The following is a 14,991-nucleotide window of genomic DNA, read 5'->3' on the forward strand; positions in this document are numbered from 1 at the left end:
TGATAACTCGGAGTGTACCTAGATTAGGAGATGAAATCATATAATTCGATGCCCGAGCCGTGAAATTGAGTGGAATAGTTCGACGGCAAGACAGTTGAAAGGAGAACCACAAAACTCGGTTATTGTGTAGCATTGGCCAAGATATTACAAGAACCGCCAGGTTCGGATATTATCCGGATGTTAGAGCTCGTAACTGGATGCGATTTATGGCCAGTAACTGTCGCGATACAGATGAATTTATTCGCACTTAAGTGATAAAATCCGAGCAATATTTTTTCGTCCTTAAGGCTATTAACTTTTAGTGAGTCGTAATGTGCGGATTCGACTGCATATTGGTGTACAGAATGATGGTATTAAAAAGGTGTAGGAACTATGACACTGTACGGGAATAAAAATGGTGGACAAGGTCCCCAACACTCCGAGAATCTTTTATCATTGTCGATGGATGCTGATCTAATAAGATGCAATATGGAAATTCGTGAACATCTATTCGTGGTGACAACTTCTTAAAACTTTATGACACGAATGACAAGAGCCGTGGTATTAAAAAGAAAAAAGATGGAACGCTCTTGCGGTTGCAATGAATTTTATGACTTACTGGTAAAGTGTAAAATGGAAGTTCGTAACAATTGCTCAGATATAGTGACCAGTTTTTCTTAAAACGGAAGTGTGTGAACAATAAGAGCTCAACTATACACGAGACGTGGTATTGAAACAATGGTATCGTGGTTACACTTCTGTGGTACACGGATAAGATATGAAATGAAAATTCGTAACAGCCGTTCGAATACAGTGATTCTTTTTTTTTTATTTCTAACGAGGGCTACGAATGATAAATACGCAATAACGGTGGCATTAAACAAAGAAATTCTATTAACTTGAAGTTAATTAATGGGATGCGCGATAAAAACGAGATTTCCAATGCCCTAAATCTCGGCAATGTCTTTGATGTTTCGATGCCTTAAGTGTTTCTCTGGATTAAACGTACAATGAGTATGATAATGTTGCAAAGTGGTACAATAGTTGCGATAATTTCACGAGGTAGGTACAAGGAAACCGCGACGTCCGATATTCCATTGTCGTTAAATGCAGCGACGTCTTCGCTATTGTTAAATTTGTATTGCACCTTTTAACGCCTCCGCTATTGTTATATTTGTATTGCACCAGGTAAAATGTTGATTGAATCTATCGGGGATGATTTCGTGACATATCGGCACTTCGGAAGTTCCACCTATTGGGAGGAATAAACGACAGGGTGCGTCGGAGAAGTCTTTCTTTTCTTTTCTTTTTTCTCCCCGGGAACCATATATTTGCTGAAAATTCGACATTCGGTAATCGGTCCGCGTCGGGGATAAATCATAAATGGAAATGAGATTGCGCCAACTTCGAGATTGGGGAGGCCTCCCCTTCGTATCACGACCCTTTTCAACATTGGATTCGGCTCGGCTAGATTTTATGAATCCTCGAAAACACAACGCGTTTTCCTTTTCCCCTGGCCGTAGGAACGACAGGAGGGAAAAAGCGGAACCCGTCGTAGGGACAATCCGGGCCACTTTTATAACTTCCGGATTCAATCTCGGAGAATTTCGAAACGCCTTCCTTCCGGGCCGGAAGTGGCTGTCGATCCCCTCCGGTACTTTGCCCCCCATCTGCCTAGTTTAGGGGTTTTAATCACTTCGTCCCCTCGGCGGGTCGACTTTGAGCCTCGAGAAGGAAGACAATGAAAACATTTTCCGAAGGTCGGGAAATTGCACCTCCTCGAGGGGGCACTCGTCCATCGGAATCCATAGCTTTCCCCTCGAATGCCCATCTTTCCCCGTCTTGGGCGGGATTTTTCTTTTTCCCTCATTTCACCCCTTCATCGACTCTTCCTCGAGTTATCCCGACGCGAGTCGCGTCGCCTTCATCTTTCCCTTCTGCTCTGTTCTCTCCTTTTATGCTAAAGGATCCCTTATGCGTTCGTTTGACGTCCCCGCTGCCTCGGGTCTTCGGGAAAAAGATTAAAGGAATCGAGGAAATAAGTAAACATAACCTCGCAGTCGGGGAAAAGGAGGTTTGCAAATGTCGTTCCGGATTAACCCGGCGCGATATTACCGTGGACGTTTTCCCTACGCATTTTTCCGGATTTTTCCACGAGGAGAGGAAAGAATTCCCTAGTAATCCAAGTAAACCGGTGGAGATAGAAATTCTTCCTTTATGCGGTTTTATTGTCGAATATGGGATCTTCTATTTTCCTGTTTGCATTATTAAATTTCGCCTTATCAGCTGGATTGCGATGAGATTAATATCAGGGTGGATCTTTTCTCTTCCAATTTTCACTTAATGAACTCTCTTGTCCTAGGTACTCGTTTTTCATCATTTAGCTTCGTCTCTGTTTTGGAGCTTTTTTGAAGGAGAATGGAGAGAAGAGAGGTAATGGAGTAAATGAAAGCGTACAACCGAAAAAGAATTCCTCGCATATTCTTCTCGAGGCAGACATTACATTGTGTGTTATTACCTTTGTAGGAGAGACCGTCTCTGTCATTTTGTATCTCCCACGAGTCCTTACGGAACAAATGGTCAAGCTTCGAATTTTTCGGTCGAAAATATCATTATCGTGTAAGACCCTCGTTGTAACACTCGTGTTATGTGAAACTGAGTAATGTATTTTCGACCCATTTACCTGGATGAACCATTTACTACGAGTAACTGATGAAACTTGTCATAAAAGACTGGGTTTCCTTAGAAGACTAATAAATAATTTATTTATTAAATTCACTGATGATATTATTTCTCCGGAATTTTGTCGTCTTTTATTCTCTATGAATTGTTTATGCGGCAAGTTTATTAATGATATCGGCGAATAATTGATCTTACAATTCTCTTGATCACTCCACAGTTCGAGTCGTACTTGTTTTAGTTATTACGCGACTTAAATTACAGTTTAATTACTAAAATGGATTGTAACTCACATAGATGCAAGGTCCCTTGAGAAAACCTCAACTACCTAATTAATACAAAGTAGTGGATATTCACGTTAAATATACATTTACAAGAAATGTTGATTTTACGTGTTAAGTTTCCGATGGGTTTGTCCCTAGTCGAGAAGAAACGTGTACTTTAATGTAATGTCTTAACGTTGATTGAACGTATAGTAAACGATTATGAACGTTTATTTAGACACGAGCCACGTTTATACAACGTTGTTTATACAATGTTACAGTACTAAGACGTTAGTTTAATAAACGCAGAATAGACGTTGCATCAACATTGAATTTATCGTTTCGACAGGGTAGAATCAGAAATGGTGACGATCTCTCTCGCCATTATCACTTCCGTTCTTTCTCGATATTCGCCAGTTTTTTCAAAAGAAAGTTGATGCATCGTCGAATGCTGTCACTCCTCGTATCGGCATCCTCGCTCCCTTTCTGCCAACCACTTAATTCTTATGCAGAAAGTTCGTAGCGAAACGACCGGCTGAGTTTGCGGGCTAACTACGGGGAAGTAATGAATTCTAATATGCTCTTGTCGGGTGATGGACGAAATCGATTTCAAAGTTCCCAAGTCTGCAGTAACTGCCGGTAATATTATCGCATCGCGTAAGAGGGTGCATCCACCGAAGCTTCGCAGATATAGGCGCGTTAATGCTTATCACTAATATGCCGTGAAATATTTGAGAGTCGTGCCGAAACATTTTTTGGTCCCTTGATTCGGGATTTACCTGGCTAAGATTAATGTCACTGTCATCGAAGTTTAGAACAAGCCAACACATTTCCATACAACCATTTCATAAAGGGTAGTTACGTATCCACCCTATATGTAATCCTGTGATGATCAATTACACGGTTCATCAACAGTGGATTTTTTATAGTTAAAGTAGAATTGGGTACCTTCAAGTCAGAACATTTTTTACACGTGGATGTTTTTTCGTCAATGTGTTCAAATTTCGTAATATGGGAGCTAGCACTTACTACCGCGTCATCAGAAGTTTCGCTTAAAAAATTGCAAAGTTCAACGTCAGTAACGAGTTGTTGCACATTCCCCGGTTCTTCCATTCGTCGGGCTTTCATCGCGGGAGGAGAAAGCCAAGTTCAGGAAGTTAAAAGCTCATGGGAAGATCACCATAACTCGTTAGTGTGGGGTATCGCCGAGTGGTGTTGGTGGGTTTTCAGCAGCCCAGGACAACCTCCGTGTTGGCACTGCCAACTCTCCGTAGTCGTGGCGGCGACGAATATTACGAGATTTAAACTCGAATAATACGGTGTAATCCTGCTTAGCATGCTAACTACGTGTTCCCTTGTAAATCCGACTCTAGAGGGCATGTACTTCTATCTTGGCAACGATCTCAAACTGTTCCAGTTACTACTTCCAACTGGTAACCCCATCCCCTACCGACTGCGAATTCTAACGCAGTCCGAAACTAGCTGCGACAAGATACCCGGACCCTCCCGTTCGACATTTGCTGCCAAAAAACTCTTCTTCGAGGGGTCTGATAAGGGAGACGCTTTAATGTACTTCCCCGACATACTTCTTGCTCGACAAGTCTGTACAACCCGAGTCAGATAACGTGACGTATGTACAAATGACATGTTCTCTCTGTTGAAGCATCAACAGAGTTCATACCAATTGACGGTGTTAAGGTGACATGAAAGGGTCATTCTATGTACATGAAACGTCAAAATAATTATACAACTTTTTCGGGTGTACCGAATCATTTGAAATTTTAGCACGTGACAATGGAGGCGCTACGGAAGGTCGTGGGGATTGTGAAATTTTATTTTTGATCAAACAGATTGTTATATAAATTGTTATATTATGTTATATATATTGGGCACCACGTTCTTCTTTAGGGCCTTCATAATGACGCGCTGAAGTTTCCAATGATAAATATTTTGACGTTTTATATGTATAGAACGACCCTTTCATATCACCTTAAAACTAAACATTGTTCAAACAGGTACAGGAAAGAAATGAAACGCAACATTTAAAAACAGTCAACAAAATTAGCCCCCGTGAATGTCTTCATAATTTAGGATTTAAGTTTCAAGAAAAGCAATTACAAAATTTATTCGAAACATCCCATATAAGGTGACATATATGCAGATGCGATATACTTGAAGTATTAACTATGTTTTCATCAATCCTCAAAACTTGATTTTCAGAAATAGAAATTACTTAACCGGCAGATTTACAGAAAATTATCGTTATGTTTATGTGGGGAAATAGGAATATGTTGGACATGTCTTGCATACTTTTCGTCAAAAGTCATTTGCTACATTCGAATTTTACTAATTTAATTATAATGATTTTGTTGCCAATTACAATACTCCAGGAGTAAAGGAACAATATCGACCAGTTCTTGAAGCACGTCTCATGCTTGAGTGTTTTTTTTGAATATAAAACTGCAATTAGCGTTATATCATTTAGGCACTTTATATTTTTTATTGTTTGGTAAATGTTACCAGGGCGAGGGGAGACATGTTTAATTTAAGAGACGGTGAGCCAAGCGCGGTACTCGCGCACTTGACATTTTTAACCAATACGCAATTCCCATTAATGTATGTCGATACATCAAATTTCCACGTCATCAGAGAGTCGAAATGATGCGTGTAATTAAGGAAAGTGCACTAAATAAACCCCATATCCCGTTTGCCAAACCGGCAGAACGAAATGTCGGAATACAATGAGGTACAGTTTCGGTACCTTTCGACATTGCTATGACACGCAATAAAACATTAATATTAGATCGTTGAAAACGTTATTTCGGCTTTGCTCTTTAAGATTTGACGATTCGTTTTTAAATAAAATTGCTTTTCCCTCCATATTCATGTCATACACCATTTTAAATAGCAGAATTCGCTTTACATATTGATAGTAATAATCGTATTTTAAATATTATTTATTATTGTGTCAATAGCTATACGCCGTCCAGAACGTTCTTGATCTTGAAGGTCTTTTTTCACTTTCAAAGCTTTTGAAAGCACCATTGCACCATGAAATTCCAGATTTTTTAAATAATCGTAGACCTCTCAAACGATACTCGTTTTGGATTCCCAAGTCCCTTTTGTCCTGTAATTTTGAAATCGAAAGGGTATAAGAGCAATTGTGTACGGGGGGAGAATAATGAAATCCATAAGTTGCAATCGCCAGTCCGGATATCCAATAAAAGGAGGTGAAAACCGCGAACCGGTTGCCGAACAATTCCCGAGCGGCTCGTGCAATTAGGGAAGGTTCGGCAAATATTTTCGTTCAATCTGCCTGTCGACGACGAGTTGACCCACATTTGGTCGGACTGATGCCGATACGTTCCAGGTCGTTCCCGAAAGTCCCGGGGGAAACACCGGGAATCGAGAGAAAAATTCAGCGCCGCCTCCCTCCGAAATGTGCAGCACTTCGATAATTCACAAAGCTTTCCACGTGGAGGATCTGCTCACCCGAAAGGCTCGCAGGGCATTTCGGGAGCTTTTGAGAATTTTCGGGACTTTTCCGGGAAAAAACCAACGATTCCAGGGCCATCGATGGATTTGGTTTTCACCGTTTGCTTTCTGGCACCCAGGCCCTGCGGCAGAATTAGTCGATTTTGTTCCAAGTAAAAAATAACGCTGACCACGATAATTTATTATATACTCGTCTTTCCGTTGTACCAGTTAAAGTAAATCTTTATCCCGTCACAATGATAAGCCTGGGAAAAAGTGTAAAAACGGAAAAAAGGTGTTAAACGACACGTAAAAGGAATTACGCAACGCAGGATTTAATCCAACAGCAGGGTGGCCCTTTGGGGGATGATAAATCCGCTTTCCCAAAAAATGCCAGGATTCATTTCCCGCCTAGAGGCTGGCCAGGAATCCGGTGATATTCCCGAGGAGGATCCCGACGAATCCGCCGAGATCAAATTCCGGAAGGCGAGATTTTCTTCGTTACACGATCGCGACGGAATGTCGCAGAAACATTGCAGGGTCGGGCGAGTCCTGGCGGCGATCCACTGTCAGGACCTCGGGAGAAAAATAAGGACGAAGGAGGAAGAAAAAGGGCAAACGACCCGGGGGAAATGTCAACTTTTTTATTAAACGCCTTGGCCTCGCCTCGCCTCGCGATAGGAAGGAAAGGAAGGGAGAAGGAGAGACGGAACGAGTCGGGTCGAAGGTGAAAAGGGATCCGGTGAAAAATCAGCTGCCGCCGACTTGGCCTCGTTAATATCTTCGAGACTCGTCCTCGGCTTAGGTTACCGACGATGTAATTTTAAAAGACTCGAAGCGGAATCCGCTTACTTGTCGAGGCCGCTAAAGTGCGGGATTAAAGCTCCCGGCCTCTATGCGAGCCGGTTTAATCTCCATCGAGTGGCGGGCCACTCACGCACCTCGATCGAATTATGCGGTCACTTTTCGCTAAGTACCAATTTTTCACTCGACTGCACAGTTGACCGAAGCTTAGCGGTGAATTCTCGTTAATTGGGAGAGAGGAAAAAAAAAAAAAATCGCCTGGAAAAATAACGCGTCAACCCTCGACGGTGAACATCCCTCGTCATCTTGGAAGAAGAGGGGAGGTCTTCGTGAATCTCATTCGTTACGATATTTCCTTTTTTATACGTAGAATTACTAGCCATTCATATCTGGGTATTGAGGGTACATTTGGGAACTGTCATCAAACTGTCTGTTTATTCATCATGGTGAATTTTGAAATGTTTATAGCTAATTCGAATACCGCAGGACTAAAAATCTTGAGACCCTGGTGCCATTGTGAAAGTTTTTCTTAGCCATATTGGATCCCCATTGTGAATTGTAAAACTGTTATCAGGTTTGGACTCAGCGACTCCAAAATCTTTCAGACACAAACTTTTATAATAAACCATAATTTATTCATCATGATGAATTCGAATACCGCGGCACTAAAAATCTTCAGACATTTGTACCATTGTGAAAGTTTATCTTAGCCATATTGGATCCCCATTGTGAATTGTAAAACTGTTATCAGGTTTGGACTCAGCGACTCCAAAATCTTTCAGACACAAACTTTTATAATAAACACTTAAGCTGATTGAGGTAAACTAGTTTTGACTCAAGTGAACTAAAATCGACAAATACAGTCATACGATTTTCTTCAAATTTCTTTCCTGCGCATGATGTACACATGTATTTTTTTTTTTAATTTTTCGGAGCTTTGGAAATGAAATAAGCGTTTCCATTTTTGAGAGAGACGACCAATAGAGATGTGAATATTGGTAAATAATGTAACGATTTAACAATTGATCGTTGAAGTGACATTATGTGGACGCGGTGGTCGCGGACATACATAGGTAGTACTTTGCCTCGTATTACGTCGGTACGGAGTTGCAACGAGAATTGCAGTCTATCGGTACGAATAATGCCGGCATTGTGTCACCACACCTCCGCAACGTTCGATTCAAAAGCACATTATAAGCCCGTTATGGACACGTACCGAAGCAGTAATTTCGATAATACATACTTTGTCGCCTGTACCCACTGTAACAGTTCCGTGATGTATACTTACTACAGTTGTCCGGTTATTACTCGATACTAACTGCTAACAAAATAATCGCCGTGAAATTGTGTTAAAATATGGAGTCGATTCTATTGAACTGTAAACCGAAAATAGTTGTACATCGATCGATTGAGCCTCTAATTACTTTAACATTGCGAATGAGTTTCTGTACTTTTAAGTCCTAAGTGCGAATCCAATACTAACACAAATATTGGGTAATTTCATGGACTGTTAGTACACATCAAACTATTCAAGCTGAATTGTTATACAATAAAATAGTTATTAGCTCATTACCGAGCATTACCTTTCAGGTAATTTAAAACAGAAAAACTGGAAAAATCCCTAGTAGCAAAGGATAATTTCTAAATATTTGTTTGTTAACTTTGCCAAGTATCTCAAGCGACAGATTTTTTCAGATTTCTTGTAGATTTCATTCGAAGATATCCGAAATATTTCTTGAAAATCTCAATGACATATTTAGTTTCAATAATTTATANCGCAAATATTTCAAATGTCTGGTAAATATTAACAAAATGTACGATATTCGTTAAATATATAGAAAATAAAGTGAAATATTTTGTGCTACCAGGGAAGGAAGGATCATCTTTCGAGAGTGCAAGGCATACTCTGGAAATTTTCAGGAATGCAAGCCATGTTAGAACTTTGTCACCTATCTTCGACGTGGCGGGATATCACGGATTAATCTCTCGACGGTTCACCCATAATTCCACAATGTGATCGTTACTCGAGGAATGTCATCGACAGAGAACCTAGTCGTTCGCGAGGCGCATTTTCCCAGCAATCACGGTAATTTCCCCGAGGATGGGCTGTAGGACGCAGGGTGGGAGAAGCTTATGCTAATTAAACCGAGATTCCTGCAAGACAAAAAGCGGCAGAAAATGAACAGGGGATATGACGTTCCGAGGGAACCGTAAAAATCGCAAACGAGCCATTTCGTGACCAACCAACGCTTTCAATTATTTCACTGCGGATTCAAAAGGACCTATCCCGAAAAAAAAGTGCCCACTTAAATGTACCCAAACATTGGTTATTTTGCTGGCACAATAAATTCCATTAAAGTTACTTCGTCTCTGTAACAATTCAGCAACCGAGTGAAGTTAAAGAAAATTAGTATTAAATTGACGGCACGCAAAAGTACCCTGATACGGTAAATATAGGAATGAAAATAAAATGTAAACGAGGAAGCGGTGTCATTTTTGATTAATAATAGGTAATCACGAAATCAGGAGTGATTTATGTCAAGCTAGATATTTGTGGCATTTTTTAATTTCCTCAAATTTGTATAAAGGAGATGATTTGGATAGGTGGAGCTTTTTTTAAGCACCACTCCTGTTTCGGCATTAATTGGTTTCGCAGGGCGGTTTATTGTAGCGTTCGGTACAATGCTTTCCATTTCTGTTGCATTGCCGTCAGTAAAGTTCTCCGTTGTTTAACAATTAAACCGTGGTTAATTTAATTACGTATTTAGGGGTCTCTGTATACGCACGAAGCATGTTCTGGCACAAGCATCATACCTCACGCTTTATGGCCGTGCACGCGTCCCATTAATTTCGAATGCCTGGTTGGAAAATTTGTAAGCAATTATTGTTATTATGCATGCCGCACCTGCCCCTTTCATCGTCAATAAACATGACCGTCAAGAAATAGTTAGGTTGCACCTGTAAGTTGTCCCAAAACCGCATTTCACTGTTCCCTCGGTGCGCGAAGTCATTACCGCGTACCACAGTTTCAAAGCACAAACACGTACAATTAAAAAATTGTAATTAATAATATGCCTCTTGAAGCTTCTTCCTCTTGAAACCACGCACCTATAGATCTCTCTAATCGTGATAGGGTTTGATGAGTCGCGGATGATCGTTTGGGGGAAAAGAAGTAATCGACTTACAGTTTCTAAACGCTGAACAGAAGCGGTCGAATACACGGTAGGGGGTCGGGATGCGATGAGACTCGTTGAAAATCCGATTGAATATCTTGTAGTCGATAATGGGATGACGAATTTGTTGTGCGAGTCCTGCTCGACGATCCAGGATGGACTAGGACCTCCTCTGGAGTTAGGCCCCAGGTCCTCGAAATTCTTGAGGAGAGGGGAGAGCCAATCGTGAGCGCTATCGGCCCTCTAAATGTAAATATTGGATGTTGTCAGTATCCAAATGAAGAAAAAAGATCAAACTGGTGGTTGTGTTGAAATGTTTACCAATTCGGAGATGGATAGGAAGAGATTGGGAGCTCCGCTGTGCCGAATCTAGACTGAATCAAAGGAAAATTCTTTCTCTAGGACACAAAGATATCTCCCCTTCGCCCCTCTGAAATGGTCCAGAGAATAGAGGATTCAGAGATTCAACCGAGATCGATGATCTCAACTCGGGATCGGGAAATACATATTCTTTCAAATTGGTGTTTCATTCCAGACGGGTTAACTTTCTTGGACCATCGCTACATGGATCATCCTCTTTGTCTCACCCCGGGGAGCGCGCTTCATCTTTGAGCCATAACTCGATGTCTCAACTCGGAATCGGGAAATACATATTCTTTCGAATTGGTGTCTCATCCGAGACGGGTTAACTTTCTCGGATCATCGCTACGTGGATCATCCTCCTTGTCTCACCCTGGGGAGCGCGCTTCATCTTTGAGCCATAACTTGATGATCACAACTCGGGATCGGGAAATACATATTCTTTCGAATTGGTGTCTCATCCGAGACGGGTTAACTTTCGCGGATCATCGTCCTTGTCTCACCCCGGGGAGTACGCTTCATCTTCGAGCCATAACTCGATGATCTCAACTCGGGATCGGCAAATACATATTCTTTCGAATTGGTGTCTCATCCGAGACGGGTTAACTTTCTCGGACCATCGCTACGTGGATCATCCTCCTTGTCTCACCCTGGGGAGCGCGCTTCATCTTTGAGCCATAACTCGGTCTAATCCACAAAGGTTAGGAGACTCGAGGATAATCGCTCGCGAAGATTGGACCAGTCGAAGGACCCGGCCTTGCCAGGAAGGAAGATCCGTTCCCGTTTTCGCTAAGAGTGGCATAAATTTCCCAAGGAACACGCCAAGGGAGGTTCCGCACGTCCAATCCCGGTTAAGCCTTCCATCCTGCATCGAGCCCCTTCCCCTTGGCAGGATGCGTTAAATTAAATAATTTATTAGGCAGTGCTTTTCAGTCGGATGCAAGTACCAAACTGGATTAAACGCGCCTTTCGAGGTGAAGCTTCTTCGGTGACGAAGAGCGAGCAGGGACCTGACCTAGGTTACGTTAATTATAGTTGAGCGGCACAAGTTACGGGAACTGTACAAGGGATTCCTCGAAGGCGGCTAGAATTCCCCGAGTCGCAATTTGCTGCTGCCATTTCGCCAGTTTTACTGCACTCTCCATATCTTTCTCCTTCGGTTTATGCGTGCGTTGCTCTTATCACCTCGCTTATAACGACCCATTCGATTTTATGCTACAAGGAACACTCGGGGTACGCGTTAATTTAGACTTATGAAAGTTGAGTAGGAAAGGATGGTTGCTCATCGTTTGCAAATCCTTCCCTGATTAGGGTTGGTGATAACCACCCTCATAGAGTATTACTGGAAACTGGTAACGCAGAAAGTTTATTCAATTTCATCCCTGATTAATTAGCCTGCAAGGACGGACAGTCAAATTTAGTTAAATGAAGTAATATTAATCCTAGGGAAGATTTGAATCCCATGAGACTGTATTGTTTATATGTTCATTTTTCCTGCAAAGGATGGTATTTAAATTCTAGTACTCGTGTATCATTTTCGATATAAGTTGCCAGTAAATTTCTGGAATTATTGTTCAAGGGTATTATTAACTGCATATTTTGAACACTTCTTTTCGCCCCAAAGAAATGCTTTACCTCTCTTTTCTTCGGCGTCTAAGAATTCATAATTGTTACCGGCGTCCGATCGTTTTACACGTTCCTCATTGTAATGTTGCAAGCTCTCTGTACATTCACTTCACTTGCGGTGTAATCCTTTTTACGATCTCCTGGTACATCGCTCCTCCGGCTCGTACCGGAAATATTGCAGGCAGAATGCAAGACACATAAGAATGATCACGGCCGTGGAACCTACAGGATAAAGAACAAGAGAACCTCATAACTCCGCATGCAATGAATAATGGAATCGAAGAATGATTCTTCACGATAACTCTTCAGCAAATTATACGAAAACAGAGTTCGGGCGCAAATACCAATCTACATAGTCAGGTTAAATAAAATTAATTCTAAGGTCAACTCCACTTTGTGGAGTTTGATTAAGTTAGGATAAAAATCGATGGAAATTTACATACATCTTTACATACCCCATAACCGAAGGTTTGCACAGAGAGACGTAAAATGGAAAAATGACAAATTAGAGAATGTATAAATACGCGTAACATTGTATATTTACCATATCAGTGCATGTTTACTTTAATTACATGTAATATTACATTATAGTTTCCTTAACTTAACTTAGATGCTGAACGTGAAATTACAGAGGCAATGTGATTTTACTGAGATTTATTGCGCCGCCAAAATAACCAATGATAATGTAAATTTCCATGGGCATTTCTATCAGTGTAAAGTACATATTTCTTAGAAATTATTTTTGATGTTACTCACAAAATGCAGAGAAAAGTGCATTATTTCGTCGGGATTTGTTTTTCTTTTCTGCGGATTGTTATTTAATTTCGGTACTTAGCACTTCGCGACAAGATGGCCGAGATTGGTGACGGATATTTGGGCGGGTTAATTGCCGGCCGGCGTTGCACTATGCAGCGGAATGAATTTTGTAGTAAAATTCTAATTAGACACGTGTCAGAGAGCAGAGCGACTCCGTGTGCGGCATCGGGCGAAATTTCTGCGTCCATATGTAAAGCGCCGTACGTGCATCCACCTACGGCGGAGCTTGGCCTGGAAACTCCGACTATATGCACTGCGCGAAGCGCATTAAAGTGCAGCGTGTCGAGCTGCTTGAGCTTTCGGATGTGTCTGAGAGGATTTTCGAAAACATTTCGAGACGCTACCGAATACCTGTCGAGCCTTGAACGATCCCTCAGAGTGGAAGATCCTGCACCCAATTGGATTCGGCTGAAACGCCAAGATTTATGCGAAAGTACGTTCGTTTAACGCCGAGTACTTGAACTAGTTTTTCAAAATGTAAATCAAATCTTCTTGCACACGTTGCATGGTGCCATTCGTGTCGGGCGTTTCGACCCAAATTTGGTTCTCACGTTATGCGGAACGTCTTCTCGACACATAAGGAGACTTGACAAAGTCTCCTCCAATTCATAACAAATATTTTATATAAATTCTTCGCTTGACGTAAAATTCCTAAATGTTATATTATGCGGGGGAAGATGTAGACCAAATCTTTTTGCACACGTTGCATCGTGCCATTCGTGTCGGGCGTTTCGACCCAAATTTGGTTCTCACGTTACTCGGAACGTCTTCTCGACACATAAGCCCAAGATTTGAGAAAGTCTCCTTCAATTCATAACAAATATTTTATTTCAATTCTTCGTTGCCGCAAAATTCCGAAATGTTATATTATGCAGGGGAAGATGTGGACCAAATCTTTTTGCACACGTTGCATCGTGCCATTTGTGTCGGGCGTTTCGACCCAAATTTGGTTCTCACGTTACTCGGAACGTCTTCTCGACACATAAGCCCAAGACTTGAGAAAGTCTTGTCAGGTGAGATGCAGTCCAAATCCGAATTCTGCAGTTAATTGAATCCTCGATTGGGAGTTCGTGGCCTCTTAGGGTCGACAGACGGGTGCATAGAGAAAATTCGGGGATGCGTGGGGATCAATTTCGCAGTTCCGAAGTGAAGCCTATTAAATTCCGCAGACACGTCTCTCGAGGGGTCTCCTCAAAGGAACGACGGAGTTTCGAGTCGATGCACGTAAACGCGAAATTGCTGCGGTATTTAGCGAGCGGGATATTCGTAATCGGATAATACTTCAAGGTAATTGGTGACGGAACCATCTCCACCACTTACTCGTAGATCCACTTTCCAATACCTCCAACTAACTCGAGCATTCGTTAGAGTGTCTTTGCTGCATAATCGATGGTTCGCATTCCTAGTCGACATTATCCATCTTATCTTCGGACAGAAGATCCACTTCCCTCCAGAACGGCATCTCCGATGACTTTACGACCGTTCGATCGGTCCAATTGTATGGTCCCATCAACAGCGGAAGGTAACATACGATTTGGTCCATTATGGTCTCCGAGCAGGAAGCCACAAACTCCTTCCGGTACTTCATGGAACATAGTTGGTCATTAAATCATTCGCTTATTTTCTTTCTCGACCCCAGAAATATTTGTTAAAAAATATTTGTATAAAATAGGTGGGATACTTATCTCTGAACAGTATACATTAATCGTTGAGTACAGACACGTGGTCTGACTCGGCTGGACTCGGTCATACATTCCATCTTGTTTCGTTTCCATACCTTTTATTTAATATAATCTCCCCTTGCACTGCATGAATGG

At 41.6% G+C, this 14,991-nt stretch overlaps 1 protein-coding gene across 1 annotated transcript in view; it reads right to left on the minus strand.

Annotated features, from left to right (window-relative positions):
* The window catches only part of LOC105696645 (neuroligin-1), a 63,303-nt gene extending 48,534 nt beyond the window's left edge, over window positions 1-14,769 (minus strand). Inside the window, exon 1 of the mRNA XM_023434521.1 lies at window positions 14,706-14,769. Within this exon, the coding sequence (XP_023290289.1) occupies window positions 14,706-14,769 (64 nt within the window). The remainder of the gene's footprint in view (window positions 1-14,705) is intronic.
* Window positions 14,770-14,991: the final 222 nt, after the last annotated feature.

Source organism: Orussus abietinus, unplaced genomic scaffold, assembly GCF_000612105.2.
Source record: "Orussus abietinus isolate OABI.00-Male unplaced genomic scaffold, Oabi_2.0 scaffold23, whole genome shotgun sequence".
NCBI lineage: Eukaryota > Metazoa > Arthropoda > Insecta > Hymenoptera > Orussidae > Orussus > Orussus abietinus.